This window comes from Gasterosteus aculeatus, chromosome 4 (assembly GCF_964276395.1).
Source record: "Gasterosteus aculeatus chromosome 4, fGasAcu3.hap1.1, whole genome shotgun sequence".
Lineage (NCBI taxonomy): Eukaryota > Metazoa > Chordata > Actinopteri > Perciformes > Gasterosteidae > Gasterosteus > Gasterosteus aculeatus.
The window spans coordinates 2,509,635-2,523,745 of NC_135691.1; the positions used below are offsets into that span (position 1 = coordinate 2,509,635).

General features: G+C 49.1%; 1 protein-coding gene across 15 annotated transcripts in view; it reads left to right on the forward strand.

Annotated features, from left to right (window-relative positions):
• The window catches only part of rapgef2b (Rap guanine nucleotide exchange factor 2b), an 88,131-nt gene that overhangs the window by 41,170 nt on the left and 32,850 nt on the right, over positions 1–14,111 (forward strand). For 9 of the 15 annotated variants that reach the window (XR_013467530.1, XR_013467531.1, XR_013467534.1 and 6 more), the window contains 3 exons: positions 9,106–9,237; positions 12,162–12,339; positions 13,532–13,668. Coding sequence is in view for 3 of the 15 variants with exons in the window: in XM_078102037.1 (XP_077958163.1) it covers positions 9,106–9,237; positions 12,162–12,339; positions 13,532–13,668 (447 nt within the window). In the remaining 12 variants the exon portion in view is untranslated. Of the gene's footprint in view, positions 1–2,308; positions 3,458–9,105; positions 9,238–12,161; positions 12,340–13,531; positions 13,669–14,111 lie in introns of those variants that run through there. The other 6 variants (XR_013467538.1, XR_013467539.1, XR_013467540.1 and 3 more) reach the window with 3 other exon arrangements.

Sequence of the window (14,111 nt, forward strand, 5' to 3'; positions counted from 1 at the left end):
TTTCTTATGCTAGTTTACCGTTTCATTGAATTTTGTCGGCTGTAGAAAAAGAAGAAATGCCAAATCCAAAGTTCAATTTAACAATCAATCATTTTAATTGGATTCTGCAACTGGGCAATTTCAAAATTGCTGATGTTTTGGTGAAAGAGAAATGAAATCTGAAGCATTTCCAGTTCTGCCGGCACACAATTCACCTCACCGAGATGCAACGGGGTGAGAAGCACATTGAGGTCCGGGGACACAGAATTCTGGGTGAGGAGCTGGACCCCGGACATGCATCCAGATGTTTGTTGCCTTATTTTGCCGGTTTTTAGGAGGTTGTTTTGTGTCTGAACGATGATTCTTTTAAAAAAATGCTGTTTTTCTCTCAGCTGTGTCCTCATTTGAATTCAGTAACGTCTCATTTTGCTTTGCTGGTTGAACATCAGCAGCTTCTTCAAAGGGGAGCTTCAAACACTGATTTATTAACGTGAATCACACAGAGTTGAATTAGGAAAGTAAGGGAGGTAGATGACTGATTTGATGTATGATGTTTTTTTACACCCATGAACACTTGCCTGTGTGTGTGTGTCACGTGATGCTGTCATGCAGCAGTGTAATGAGCTTTTTATGGCTCTAATGCTACGCATCAGCTAGCAAAACACCATCACACGGCCGACCCCATGAATGCATTGAACAGCAGCAGCCGGCTTCGGACTGTTTACCAACGGCAGATGAGGCCCCGCCCACCCCCTTCCACCTCATGCGCTTAGCACGCACTGCCATTGAGCACGAGTGCGTTAATGTCTTTCTCGAGTGCGTTTTTCCACATCACTGTCACGACGCTCCAAGATCGATGCTCTCCCGCCTCCCTCCCTTTGCATTTAGCCTGCGATTAGCGGCTAGAAAATAGATAAAAAAGGAAGATTCATTAGCTTGTTTGTTCCTCGATACGCTTTAAAATGAGGGGGGGGGTTGGGCAGGAAGGTCTGATATTCCCCAGACACGACCCCGTTGCCGCGGTGATGTAATGATGCTCCTCTCCTCCCCCTCTGGTGATTGTTTGAGATGTTAATGACCGTGCTGGTCCCAGCAAAGCACCTGAGCTCTTTTTTGTTTTGTTTTTCCGTGATGCATTACATCATGGCTTGGGGGAGGAGGGGTGATGTCATACCAGTTCTTCAGCTTCCCTCCCCCTCACCTCCTCCCACTCAGCCCCCCTCCCCGTTACTCTGACTGGAGCGGCTCCAAAACCAGCAAACAGTTCGCTGCTTTCTAGGGTTTGTCTGTCCTATAACAAAAAGAAAGTACGTCAAGAAAAATGCTTATTTTTATTTATTTGTGAGACGTGTGTTCAACTTTTCTTTTACACCATTTTAACCTGATTTCTCAGAATCAGCATCATAGTTTTGTATATGATTCATCTATGTGAAAATAACCATTTGTTCAGTAGATTTTCCAGCTTTTTTATAATCTGTAAATGGCAAAAATGTGCTGGTATAGTCCGACATATTAAATATATTGCAGCTTCATACAATTATATTCTATATTAATGATTTAACGTGTTGTGACTTTTACAAACACAAAAATAATGAGTGAACCGGACAGCAGGACACAATCCACGAAAAATGGCTTGAAAACCGCATGACAACGACTTCTTGAGGTGTGAAACTTGTGGAAGAAGCGTGCGATGATGTGTAAATGATGGCATCTCTGGTTGGTCCTTTGTGTGTCTGAACTGCTTTAATCTGTCTTTTTTTTGCCATGTGAATAGGAATTTTCATTGCCTTGGTTGGCCTTAAACACCCCCCTCCGTCCCCCATTGTTCCCCGGGACGTCCTTTAGTCGTTTAAAGTGCTGTCCTCATATCTGTCTGTCAGGGGACCTTCATAAAAGGGACCGGCTACGGATCCAATATCCAGGGCCTCTGGAGGCATGGACCTGAGAACACACACACACACACACACACACACTTCCTCCCTTCACAAAGCAGCGATGTGTGTTTGCATGTTTGTTGGTGACGCTGCTGTTGAGTGAAGGTGAAGTGGAAGTCTTTTGCCACTTCTGCTGTCTCTTCCCCTTTTCTCACTCACACACACACACACACACACACACACACACACACACACACACACCCTCCTCCCTCCATTTTGCCTTGTGTCGCTGCTGCCGTCGCCACAGCAACTGAAAGCCCTGTAGGGGTGTGCAGAGGGTGTGCATGGCGGAGGGGGGGTGCTCGCGCTCACCCAGTTGCCATGGCTATTCCTGCTGAGTGACAGAGTGACATCACTGCTGGCAGCCTCATGTGTTCACTTGGGGTGTGTTTTTTTTTATTTATTTTTTTTACCTCCCACCTCCCGTCTTCCCTTCTTCCTGTTCGTCTGCCTCCTTTACGCTCGCTCCCTCTCAAGAGGAAGTGCCGCTGTCTCCGTTTCTGTCTCCCCCCGCCCAGGAAATGGCTCTCCTTCACTCCGTTGCCATGCCAACCGGCTCTTGTGCCGAAGCGAGCGTGATAATGGCATCACGAGCACCGTGCGCCGCTCTTCCCTCCATCACCTCATCCACCCATCTACCCTTTTCTTTCTGAATGTTTTCTTCCTCTCGTCTGCACGGCTCGCTCATCTAACCCGACGTGCTCTTTTGTGTCACCTCGTATCACCTCACCTCCACGCCTCCCCCCCCCCCACAGGGGCACAGCCATAGCTGCTCATACAACACCACTGTCTGGCAGGGAGGAGGAGGTCCCGCCCCCCTTCAGCACCACTGCCCCGCCCCTCCTCCACCCGTGACACACATACACACGTTCCAAACAAACCGCTGGCTTTCACGTACAGTAGCTCGGTGGAGGCTGCAGGCGTCTCCGTCTCCAACCAGCGTAATGGTGCATAGAGGCGTTTGGGTACGCGCGTCACTCTGTGTGTAGCTCTTACTTTCGGGAGAGGAGAGAGAGAGGGAGAGAGAGGGAGGGTTGGAGCAAACGTGAGTGAAAGTGTTGTCAGCCATTTTTCTCATCTTTTTTTGTTTTTTTTGTTCCTGTTTTTCCGCTTTATGATCGGCGCGCCGCTGGTCTGCGACCGGAGATGTGATTGTCGAGAGAGAAGGAAGGGGGAAGGAAAGAAGTCGTCTCCGCTTGGATAAAAGGATATTTGCCCCCCCCCCCCCCCTCCCCCTCCTCTGTGGTTTTAAGATATTTCCGTGGCAGGCAGCGGGAGGGGGAGGCTGGAATAAACGCAGAAGCTGCTTGTTGGAGAGACTTATCGGGCCAAAAGGCAGCTGATGCTCCCAGAAGCGCCGAGCCGCCGCCTCCTTCCAAAGAGCCGGTGCAGCCGAGGGTCGCTCGGTCGGTCGGTCGGCAGGCGGCCGTAGCGTGGAGCACGTCCGGGATGTTAGATTCCACCCCGGTGAACATTAATTCATTATGAAACCATTAGCAGCAGCAGACAGCAATGGAGTGCCCAACCCGCCGGAGAGAAACCCGGTGAGTAGCCGATCGACGTGCAGCGTCTTCTCCCCCCCCCCCGTCTGTCCCTCCCTCATCTACAACCCGCGAGGTATGACCCCCCCCCCCCGGCGGCATGGTGGAAGGCCGTCGTTCCATCGACGAGAGCGGCGAGCGTTGTGTGTCCATCCTCCGGTGCGTGTCGGCGTGTCGCGCTCGCAGCGGCCGCCATGTGCTTGCTGTCATTCAGCGCGCGCGCTCACGCGCCCGTAGGCTCACGCGCCTTGGATCTCGAGCAGGATCCCACAGGCCGGAACCTTCCCGTGCAGCGGGTCGGCTGTAGAGCATTTGCTGCGAAGGGAAAACGAATAGAGCCTCCAGCTCAATACGTCACTTATTATTATTGAAATACACGTTAGGGGCTGATCATTGACGGGGTTAAGGCGCGCGCGCGCGCGCACACATGTCTGTGCCTCTACCGTCGTTATCGCCCATGACGCATTTGATCGTAGGTCCCCGAGATTAACAAGCAGTCAGTCGTACGAGATGCTAAAAAAAATGCACGTTTAAAACAAAAGTGATCCAAATAATCCACGTGTTTTGTTTTGTTGGTGTATTTTCGAGCTGAAGCTCTAGTCTGACCCCCCCGGGGTGATCGGGCTCTGCAGCTGGTGGCGCTGTCCGTGGTGCTGGAGGCCTGAGCTGATCTGCACTTGAACAGGAAACGGATTGATCGGCTGTCAGCGTGGCAGGCATCACACACACACAGACACACACAGGCAGGGCTTTAAATCTCACTGATGGACAGTTTCTGCATCGCAGAGCACCGAGGGAGGGGGGGGGGGGGCAAAATCACATTAATATTCCTGTAATGGTCATGGAGGTGTCGTTGTACCTCATCCTCGTTCTTCATAGTGTGTTTAAGGGAGGGGGCTTGTAAGACTCCCAAGAACCTCTGTGGTGCTTTTCTAAAACATCCTTTTAGCTTTAAATTATCATCGTAAAAGAACAATGCGACTTATTTTACAAGATCTAGTGTTTATGTGCCATATGTAGCCAAAGGCAACTCTTCTCTAGCAACTCTACTTTTTGCTTTGATATCAGCACTATTAACATTTAAGTTAAGGCTGCAGTGAGCTGTAGTCTTTAAAAGGTGCTGTGCAATTTGAGTAATACCCACATTGAAATAGCTCTTTCAACATTGATTCGACTGGCTCTCCGGGAATCTAACAGACGCAATGTTTATTGCAGTTGTATTTTAGATATATGGTATGTTCCGTCAAATGGCACGTCATTCTGATTGAGCAATTGTTGGCAGGATTAAATATAGTTTCTACGTATTTAAGTAACTTTGGCATGTTTTGTATAATGTTACAATGTTAATTGTCTCTTGTGTAAATTAGCTACATGATCTGAAGTCAGGTTAGAAAGGAGTAAACACGTTGTTGTTTTTTCATTCTTTGGGAACATCTCTTGATTGTTGACGTTTTCACTCTTTATCTCCTTCTCCTGCCCCTTCATTAGGATGGTATTTTCTTATGCTCTTTACATATGGATGGAGGCTAGTGTAAATATTCATTCAGCCCGGCTGGAAACTCTGCAGGACTAGAGTCAATAATAGCCGCCTGATCTTATTACAGTAATGACATCATCGTTGGAGGTCCATGACCATTGGCTGCCACTATCTGTGTAATTCCCCGCGAGCTTCTCTTTCCTCTGGAGGTCTGTGGTTTCCTCTCGTAAAGCAGCATTCTATCTTTACTGCAAGAAGACTGACACTGTCGTGGTACAATTCATCTAGATTAACCACGTTTTTATGGACGTGCACGGCTTCATCGTTTGGTGATTACTTGACCATGAATGCTGTCTCCTTATCTTTGAACAGTGCATTGAAAGACTGAGGGGCCCATAACATTTTATCAGTGGGCGAGACGGTGCTTCTCTTCAGTGTGCCACTAAAATGTTTTTATTTATTGAATTGACAGTTTGTCCCTCCTAATCCTGATAACGTGTGTAATAACCGGCATTAATATGAAAACCGTGTAAACAAGAATACTTTGAATATACTTTGCATATTTTGGCTAATAAATGTTTCCTGATTTGAAGATTTGTTGCACCTACCAACATTATTTAGGCGGGAGAAGTCTACTTTTATATACAATAGTTGACGTCTGGAACAAGAATGATGGCAATAACACTACAGTGGGCTGGATTCTGTTCCTCATCGTCGTCACCTCTCGTTTGATGCCTGGTGTGGTGCTGTAACCAGGGAGGGGAAAGCCCAGAGAGCATATCGGCCCCCATTTAATCGGACGCCCCCTCCAATAGGTTTTTAATCTCTTGATCCGCAAGGTTGAGGAAAGCGAGAAGCTGCCACGTGGTCTGGAGAATCTCTGGGACGTGCATGCTGCCTTTTAGCCCTCAAAAGTTGGCGAACCTCCATTTTAGTAGACAAAGTTCAAGCCACACGTGAGATGTTGGGAGGAGTGCAGCTTCAGGTCCTTTGTAGCTGCTTGAAGAAAGAAAAGTCGCGTCGTTGTGTTTTGCTCCGTAATAAACTCCAATTTCACACCTCGCATTCAAAACAAGTGTCTCTTTAGACCACTTAACGCAGGGTGGTGTGTATGAAAATACTCCCCCCCCCTGGCGTAGTAGCACAGATTCACCCCCAGAACACGAAGGCGTTGAAGAGATTGAGAGCCGGCCAGCGCTCCCACCCGATCTAGGTCATTAGGTCTACAGTGTGTAATTTAAGCAGCGCCACATCTGCTCCCATGTAGGCCGAGTGTCGTGGCTCGAGCACCCGAGTGAGGCTTAATCCTCCAGTGACAGCCGATCGTACGCCCCCTTCGGCTCACTTCATTCGCCCCCCCGAAGAGAGCGCACTGCGTTCCGTGCGAGAGCGTGCAGGGACGCGGATTTGAGGTAGGACAACAATTAGGATTCAATGCTTTGGGTTGATGGCGTGGGCGAGAATAGATTTTGAACGCGTCTGTACGGATCGATCGGGGTCGGCGGCGCACCACTGTCCTCGTGTTGCTGTCCGCCTTGCCACTGATTGGGGGAGAGTATCTCTGTGTTCTGGCATCCATCTTTGCAGAGCCTCTCGTATGCCATCGGGCCGGAGAGGTCCGTGGGCCACATGCTGGCGGACCGAATGGACGCCGGCTTATTGGCCGACAGACACATGACCTAAATGAGAGCAGAGAAAGGATTAAGTGTGTGTTATCCGCTGCCTTTATCCTGCTGTCCTGCCCTCCCTTTATCTCTCACTCTTTCCTGGGGGGTGTGGCTTGTAGTTTATGGGGGTTGGTTGAGGGTCCGGGGGGAAGGGGAGGGGGGCTTTCTAGCTGGTTTTGGAAACCAGTGGGTTTATTATTGATGGAAACCACTCCAGTGGCTGGTTGGAAGGTCACGTTGACCAACTCCACATGCCCGGTGCTGTACTCTCAATAATGAGACTTTATTAATCCAACACAGGTGCACTTCCTTTCATTGAATGTGCAACAATAATAAAATGTTTAGGAATTTAATTGACATTGAGCGTTTTCTGATTCTCATTGGACAATTTTCTTTGTCTACAGTATTTCTTTTTTTTAAATATTCCTCAAAGCCCCAACACTATTGCCACAGCTGTCAGGTAATCGAAATAAACGGTCCTGACCGAAGCTCCGTGTATTACATCAGAGTTATATTCTGCTCCATAATCTGTTTATCTGCCGAAAAAGTCATCAGCAGGAAATGTGATGAGGCTTCATCCCTGCAGCTACAAGCAGACAAAGGAATTGGTCTCGCTGCACAATAATGCCCAGCCAGTCATAATAATAATAATAACGTGGAAGTCAGCTGGAGGCGCTGCGAGTGAAGTCGACCAGACGAGGGGAAGGGAAATATTAGCCGGGGGGGGGGGTTGGTTGGTTGGTTATGACGGACATGGCCCCTCCGGTCGACCACTTTGGGTTAGTGCAGCCAGCCAGATAATTAAACGTGATGGCAATCTATGACACGGCGTAGTGGAATCACACCTCGGTGCCACAGAAGCGCTGTCTGCCTCCCGCGTCTCTTCTTTTAGAATGTTCCCCTCACAAACACCTCAGCGAGGCGCTGCCTGATCAATTCAGTGCCACGGCGTCACCTCCCAGCTCCCCCCGTGTCTCAGAGAGCTGAATATTTAGAATTCCTTTAGTCGAAACTACTTCACAATACTATACACAATACACAGTGCTGTAATAATTGTGCCTGCAAAACACATTTCTTCTCCCCATTTTTCCCAAAACGATCCCAGGCAGTTTGTTTTCAGGCATGCGACACCCACGCTGTTCCTCAGAGACCATTTTACCTTTGGCACAACACCGAAGAAGAGCTGGAGGCCCGACTGAGCAGCACAGTGTGTCCATTGTCACACCCACAACAGGGTTTGCTGGAGAAACTCACAATCTGGCCTCCACGAACGTTTTTACCTTCTAGAAGAAAACATAAAAAATAGATAAAGTCCCAACTCTTGTTTACTATCAACTTCTGAAATCATGCAGCATGTAAATACTGTTGAGCTCTTGCTGTTTAGATGTGCTTCTGATGTCACGTGATTAATGGAGCGACCTAGTTTATATCGGCCGCATTTAAATTTTAGGTGTAAAAATGTAATATTGAAGATGAGTTTAAAGCGGCTCTCATCAGCTTCCCTGTTGGGGATCAGATATATGTTGGTAAATAAAACATTTGGCCATAAAATATTTAGTTTTATCGACTCCATGAACCAGTTCATGCAATTTTGGTTGAATTTACGTTTTACCACTGAGGCTGGTGGTTTTCTTTTGAACAGACTATATAGTTTGCACATTTGGAATAAAATCTATATTAATAGTAGTGATGAAATGTAAACTATATATAGATTGTAAATAAAGTCACGGTAATATGTACTTTAGCCCATGATGTTTTCCGTTAACTAATACTGAAATTGGCCAATGCCTTGTTTTTAATCGTGCAAATCCCCAAAATGTTGAATTTATAATACTAATAATAATAAATCGAGACAAAGTGTTATTTATACAAATATTTAAGAAGCTGCCGCCTCTTGAGTTGGTTCAGCTCCAACGCCTGCACATACAGCACGGAATGTTCTTCAAACAAACCACGAGCGCCGCCGCTCCACTTTAACGTCTTAATCTTCCGGGTCTGCGAGCGCCGTCAGGGCGTTCCTGATCTACTTTCCGTTCCGGGGTCATCTCCATGGAGGAGTGGGTTGGCTCTTTTGCGATTCGGTTAATTACGGCGCGTCTTTGTTACTTATACACTATGAATTAATTAACATCTTGCCTTCTTCTCTTTGCTTTGATAATCAGTTGAGCTCTTGCGGTCCGACTAATGGACTTTTTTGCGTTTAATCACGGCTAAATAAATATGATTGAGGCATGTAGTGTTTTAGAATACTTTCCCATTGGAATCAAAGGGGCAATCACTCTTTTGTGGCCCCTCTTATGAATGAACGTTTCCTGCCTCAGCCCGTGTTCGTGAAACGACCCGTAAGGCAGTAACTTCAGAGCGAAGAAGTCTTTCCACTTACATCCAGCTGATGGCCGCCAGCCGGCATGAGAGTTAGCGTGAGTGACCAGTGCGGGGGGGGCGATACTGACCATCTGTGTGTATGTTGTGCGTGTGTGTGTGTGTGTGTGCGTGTGTGCGTGCAGCTCCCCGCGGACTTCAGCAGACTTCACCTGGCCGACGGCTTGCACCCACAGGGGACCCACGTCTCCTCCAGCCACTCAGGATGTAGTATCACCAGCGACTCTGGAAGCAGCAGCCTGTCAGACATTTATCAGGTAAGGACGCCACCTCCCCAGGTTAGACTCCCCCCGGTTAGACTCCCCCGTCCAGCGTGGTAGTTGGCGGTCGGGCTCGTTTGGTCGCGTGAGTTAGTTGAGTGGGTCGATTCCACTCTCCTTTCTGTGCAGTAAATATAGCTTAGATTACTTAAGCTGATTGACAACTTCTTCTTTTTAGATCTAATTAGGGATTAAACAAACCACATGAGCTTTAGAATTGGTGCGATTTACAGGTGGCTGCCTTGTTAACGATAAGCTAGGCTAAGCTAATATAATTACTTTACAGACAGTGGTATCAAACTGCTCATCTAACAAAAGCTAAGCTGTTCCATAGTATGATTTTTGATGGCTTGCTTTAAACCTATAGCAACATTTCCCCCCTGATCTCAGTGGGTGCGTTAAGTGAGCCGAGACTCAAATATGCCTCCGGGGACCTCAGGCTCCTCTCACTGAGCAGCACAAGAACGCTCGAGAGCGAACGCACACGCTTTGCGGACAAAGTGGCCGTGAGACACGAATGGGACGCTGTCCCCTGCTCAACGGGAGGCAGGCCGGCCGGCGGAGGGGGGCTGCGAGCAGGTGGGCCGGCCTGCTTCCCGACTGCCTCTCGTCACCTCAAAGCACGAGTACAGAACTCCCAGGGAGCTGTGGCGCCCGGGGGGGTGTGAAGAGGAGCTCGTAGCCCTGCTTCAGTATTACAGAGCAACCGTAGCCGCTCTCTCTCCCTCTCTCGCTCACATGTATGCATATATATATATATATATATATATATAATCTTTTTTGATTTATTGGTATGCAACGAATATCTGTAAACACTGACAAAAGGAAATGCAAATGTACTCGAGCGATTTTAACCCCCCACCAGCAGTAAATAAAACAAGATTCAGCTCAAAAGGAACACACACACACACACACACGAAATCTCGTGACTGTGGACGGACCCTGCGAACTAATCCTCTTAACAAACGCCGCCCACCCCATTGGCTCCCGTCCTGTCACCTGCTGCGTGTCTATTTGTGTGTGTGTAAGTGGGCTTGTGACGACGCCGAGGGGCCGTCAGTCAACCAATTTGTGTTCCTTGGACGTCTTCTTAACGCATTAGATCACGTTGTTTGAATGCAGATTCGTAATTGCGCGTTGGTCCCGTGTGTGCGTGTGTGTGTGTGCGTGTGTGTGTGTGGCCTCGCTGTGGCGGGCCGGAGCAGGTCGAACGTCTGTGATCTACTTTCGCTTGTGTTAACTTCCCTCTCGTCGCAGTCCTGAACACAGAGCCAGTCAACAACTAGTTAAATTGCTCGCAAAATGAATGCGCAACTAACGGAGAACAAGTGGGTCATTTTTGTTGTTGTTGGGTTTTGGACAAACTGTCAAACCTGAAGAAGCAATTCACAGATTTCCGTTCTGGGTCTATTCAACCAGGCGAAAGCTTCTGATCAAAATGAAACCATGCTGTTTATTCTTTCCACTGGCTGCCTGATTGGCAACGATGGAAATCTAAAAGTATTGAATTGTCTTGTATTGGCTCACGTTGCTCCCTGCAGGTCGAGGCGTTCGGTCCCCGGCGAAGTGTCTGCTGTTTTCTAAATAAACGGCTTCTGCACACTTGAGGCCGCAAGGCAGCCGGATGGTGCAAAGAAACAAGGCCGTTAGATTCCATGTTTTTCTGAGCAGAAAGGAGTTTAACCTCGGCTTCCGCATCGCTCTCACGTCACCGGCAACACGCCGCACTGTTTTGTGTCTGAATAAATCATGAAATTGGTCTTTCAGAAGAACTTTGAAAGCATTGATCCAAGAATAGCCCCGATGAAATATTAACAGCGCCTGACGTGTGACGCTCACTGCACATTGAGGGATGTTTGATGCACAGCTGTCACGCTGCACATAAACAAAGACACACAACGGAATGCAGCGTGCTGCCTCTCGGATCGTCATCCGATGCCTCCATGTGTGAAATAGAACGTGTTCAGGTGTATTACTTACTAGCTTTTTAGTGCATCCACTTACACATCCTATTGATTTGTAAATAATCACAATAAACTGCCCCTTGCTCAATCCGTGAAGGCCACACTAGTACAACCAGATCGGCGACCCCGCCCACCAGGGCGTGTCCGCCACTCAGACACCGGCGTGAATCATTTATGGGCCCCTTTGGCACATGGCGTTTGAGAGGGGGGGGGGGGGGGGGATGACACCGGGTTTCTGTGGGAGACCTGAGCTGTGAGGCTCTCAGAGCAGGCGGACATTCTGCGAGGCGAGGATGCGTCTGGCTCTGGGCTTCTGTGGGCCGTTTGCGAAGGCGGCGTTTTCTTCTCGTTCCGTCAGGAAGCGGCGGGCCGGCCGTCACGTTGAGGTGAGGAGGGTTTTTTTTATTTTCCACGCCGTGGTGCTGGAGCTCCGGAGGCCCTTTTCTTTCTCCCCACGCCGCCGTGGTTTGGGTCCGTTCCACGCGGTTCACGGTGCCCGAGCTGTAACCAGGCGACGTGGTTTGTGTGACTGGAGAGGAACCTTCACAAGTCCTTTTGCGTTTCTCTCTTGCTCCTCATCTCGCTTAATTTCCCTCGTCCCCCTCATTTCATCTCATGCTTTCAAAGAACAGGATCTGGCTTCCAGGCAGGCGGTGCGGTCTCTGCCGAGGAGGAAGTCGGGAGTTAATTGCCTTGTTACTATGCACAGCAGAGTGCTGTTGACGCCTGTCTTACTCATGCGATCCGGAATCCGTCTGATCCATTTCATTAAATGGGTCAAATCTTTACAGAGGCTTCTTTGTTTCGCTCCTGGTTGAAAATGTGTCGCGGCCGATGTTTGTACCGTCGAATGATTCCAGCGGTGCGTCTGTGTGCGTCCTGATTACGCCCCCCCGCCCCCCCCACCTAGCCGAGCTTTGTGACCGACTCCTCCCGTCGTCCGTTTTCTGTTCGTAGGCCACAGAAAACGAACCGGGCGACATGGACCTGAGCGGCTTGCCGGAGACCGCCGTCGACTCGGAGGAGGACGACGACGAGGAGGACATCGAGCGAGCGTCCGACCCCCTCATGAGCCGGGACATCGTGCGCGACTGCCTGGAGAAGGACCCCATGGACAGAACCGACGATGACATCGGTGAGACACGGAGACACGTTGGGGACGAACCGAGGGTTCGGAGGAGGGTTTGTTCTCTTAGGAAATGCTTGCAGAGCAAAAGCAGCGCTCCCGGCCGGGCCGGTACTCCTTGTCCCACAAAAAAAAAAAACTCCCTCCTTTCTCCTTCGAGTCGGTCACAATGGATCCACATCCTTACGAGCGACGCGAGTGAATGCAAACTATCCTCCCCCCCACACGCGGGAGACCCCTCCCTTTGCCGGCAGGCTTTTCTAGGTCACTCCGGCACATCCTCTCGCCTCACCTCTCCCAAGCACATTAAACTTTCAGAGCTTCCGCAGCTTCACACGCGGCGCTGTTGCTGTGCCAAGCACAGGTCAGCCAGAACGGCAGACTGATGCAGGGGGGGGAGGGGAGGGGAGCTGGCGGATGGGGAGGGAGAGAGAGAGGAGTATTTTCCCACTCTAGACCTCCAGTGAAGGCTGCTGCAGAACGTGTTGCACCCTGGAGTGTATATGAAAAGTATTTACACCCAATATTAAAGCCATTCGCCAAAATAACCAAACAAATATCCTCTTTGTTATAAGAGCTTAGTTCAGCTCGTGGTCAGAAAAAAAATATAATAATTAGTGAATGTTGCGTAAAACAAAGAAACGTACTCGCCAACGGTGCCCGGTAGCTGTGCTGTGAAGAAGTCGTCTCAAGCGAGATCTCTGGATTATTCAGTAACTGATTCATTGTGTTGGTCAGCAGGAAGCAGACGCCGGAGAGAACGGGATCTTCTCTTGAGCATGAAATGAATGTATTCTAGTTTGTTGTAGTGATTCTGATTCTTTAGAAAAAAAGAAGTAATCCGTTGCCAGTGTCATCCGTTTGAATGGTTCTGTTTGACGCAGAGGTCATTTCTGTGTGAACCGACTGTATAAACTCACTTAAACTCACTCGGAGGTCATCGAGTGAAGTGTCAGCAGTTATTCTCGGCTCGCCTCGAAGGTTTATACCGACGGAATAGATATTGGGCTTTGTGTTACCCGGATGATGATTCCTCTGTAAGCTTTTCTCTGTGTTGACGATCCGTTAGCCTCCGGGGCCGACGGCGGCGTGCTGAGGGCGCCGCGCGTCCTCCTTCGCGCTGAGTTGGTGCGAGTTTCTTGTTTTTATTCTCTCTCTCTCTCTCAACCTCCTCCGCTTCCTCCCTCTGTCTCTCTCGCAGAGCAATTACTGGAGTTCATGCATCAACTGCCAGCGTTTGCCAACATGACCATGTCGGTGAGGAGGGAACTCTGCGCCGTCATGGTTTTCGCCGTGGTCGAACGCGCCGGCACCATCGTTCTCAACGACGGAGAGGAGGTGCGTGTTGGTGCGCGTTCATGCGCGTTCATGCATACGCCAGCCCGGTCTGCAGACCTCGCCTGTGTCTCGGGGAGCTGAACCATCGTCTCGTCCCTCCATTTGATGCTTTTTTTCTGCTCTATTGAATCTGAATGGCGGGGAACCTGCATCTCGGACGCCTTAGGCAACGGAGGAGTCATCCCATGTTCTCTCTGGTTTCGCTGAAGACAAGTTTAGTTTTTCTACGATACTGAAACGCCAGAAGTCATGGTTCAATTGGCACTTTTTTGCATGCATTACTTACTTTACTGGTTTTACTTTGCTTTGCAGCTCTAATATTCTCGTGGGGAAAAGAGAACCCATCTGTTAGGGTCCCCTTGAAGTTTGTTCTTTCTGATAAATAACTTTGACTCATTAAGGGACACCAGCTGTTGGGAATATTTCCAGGCTGAACTTAAATG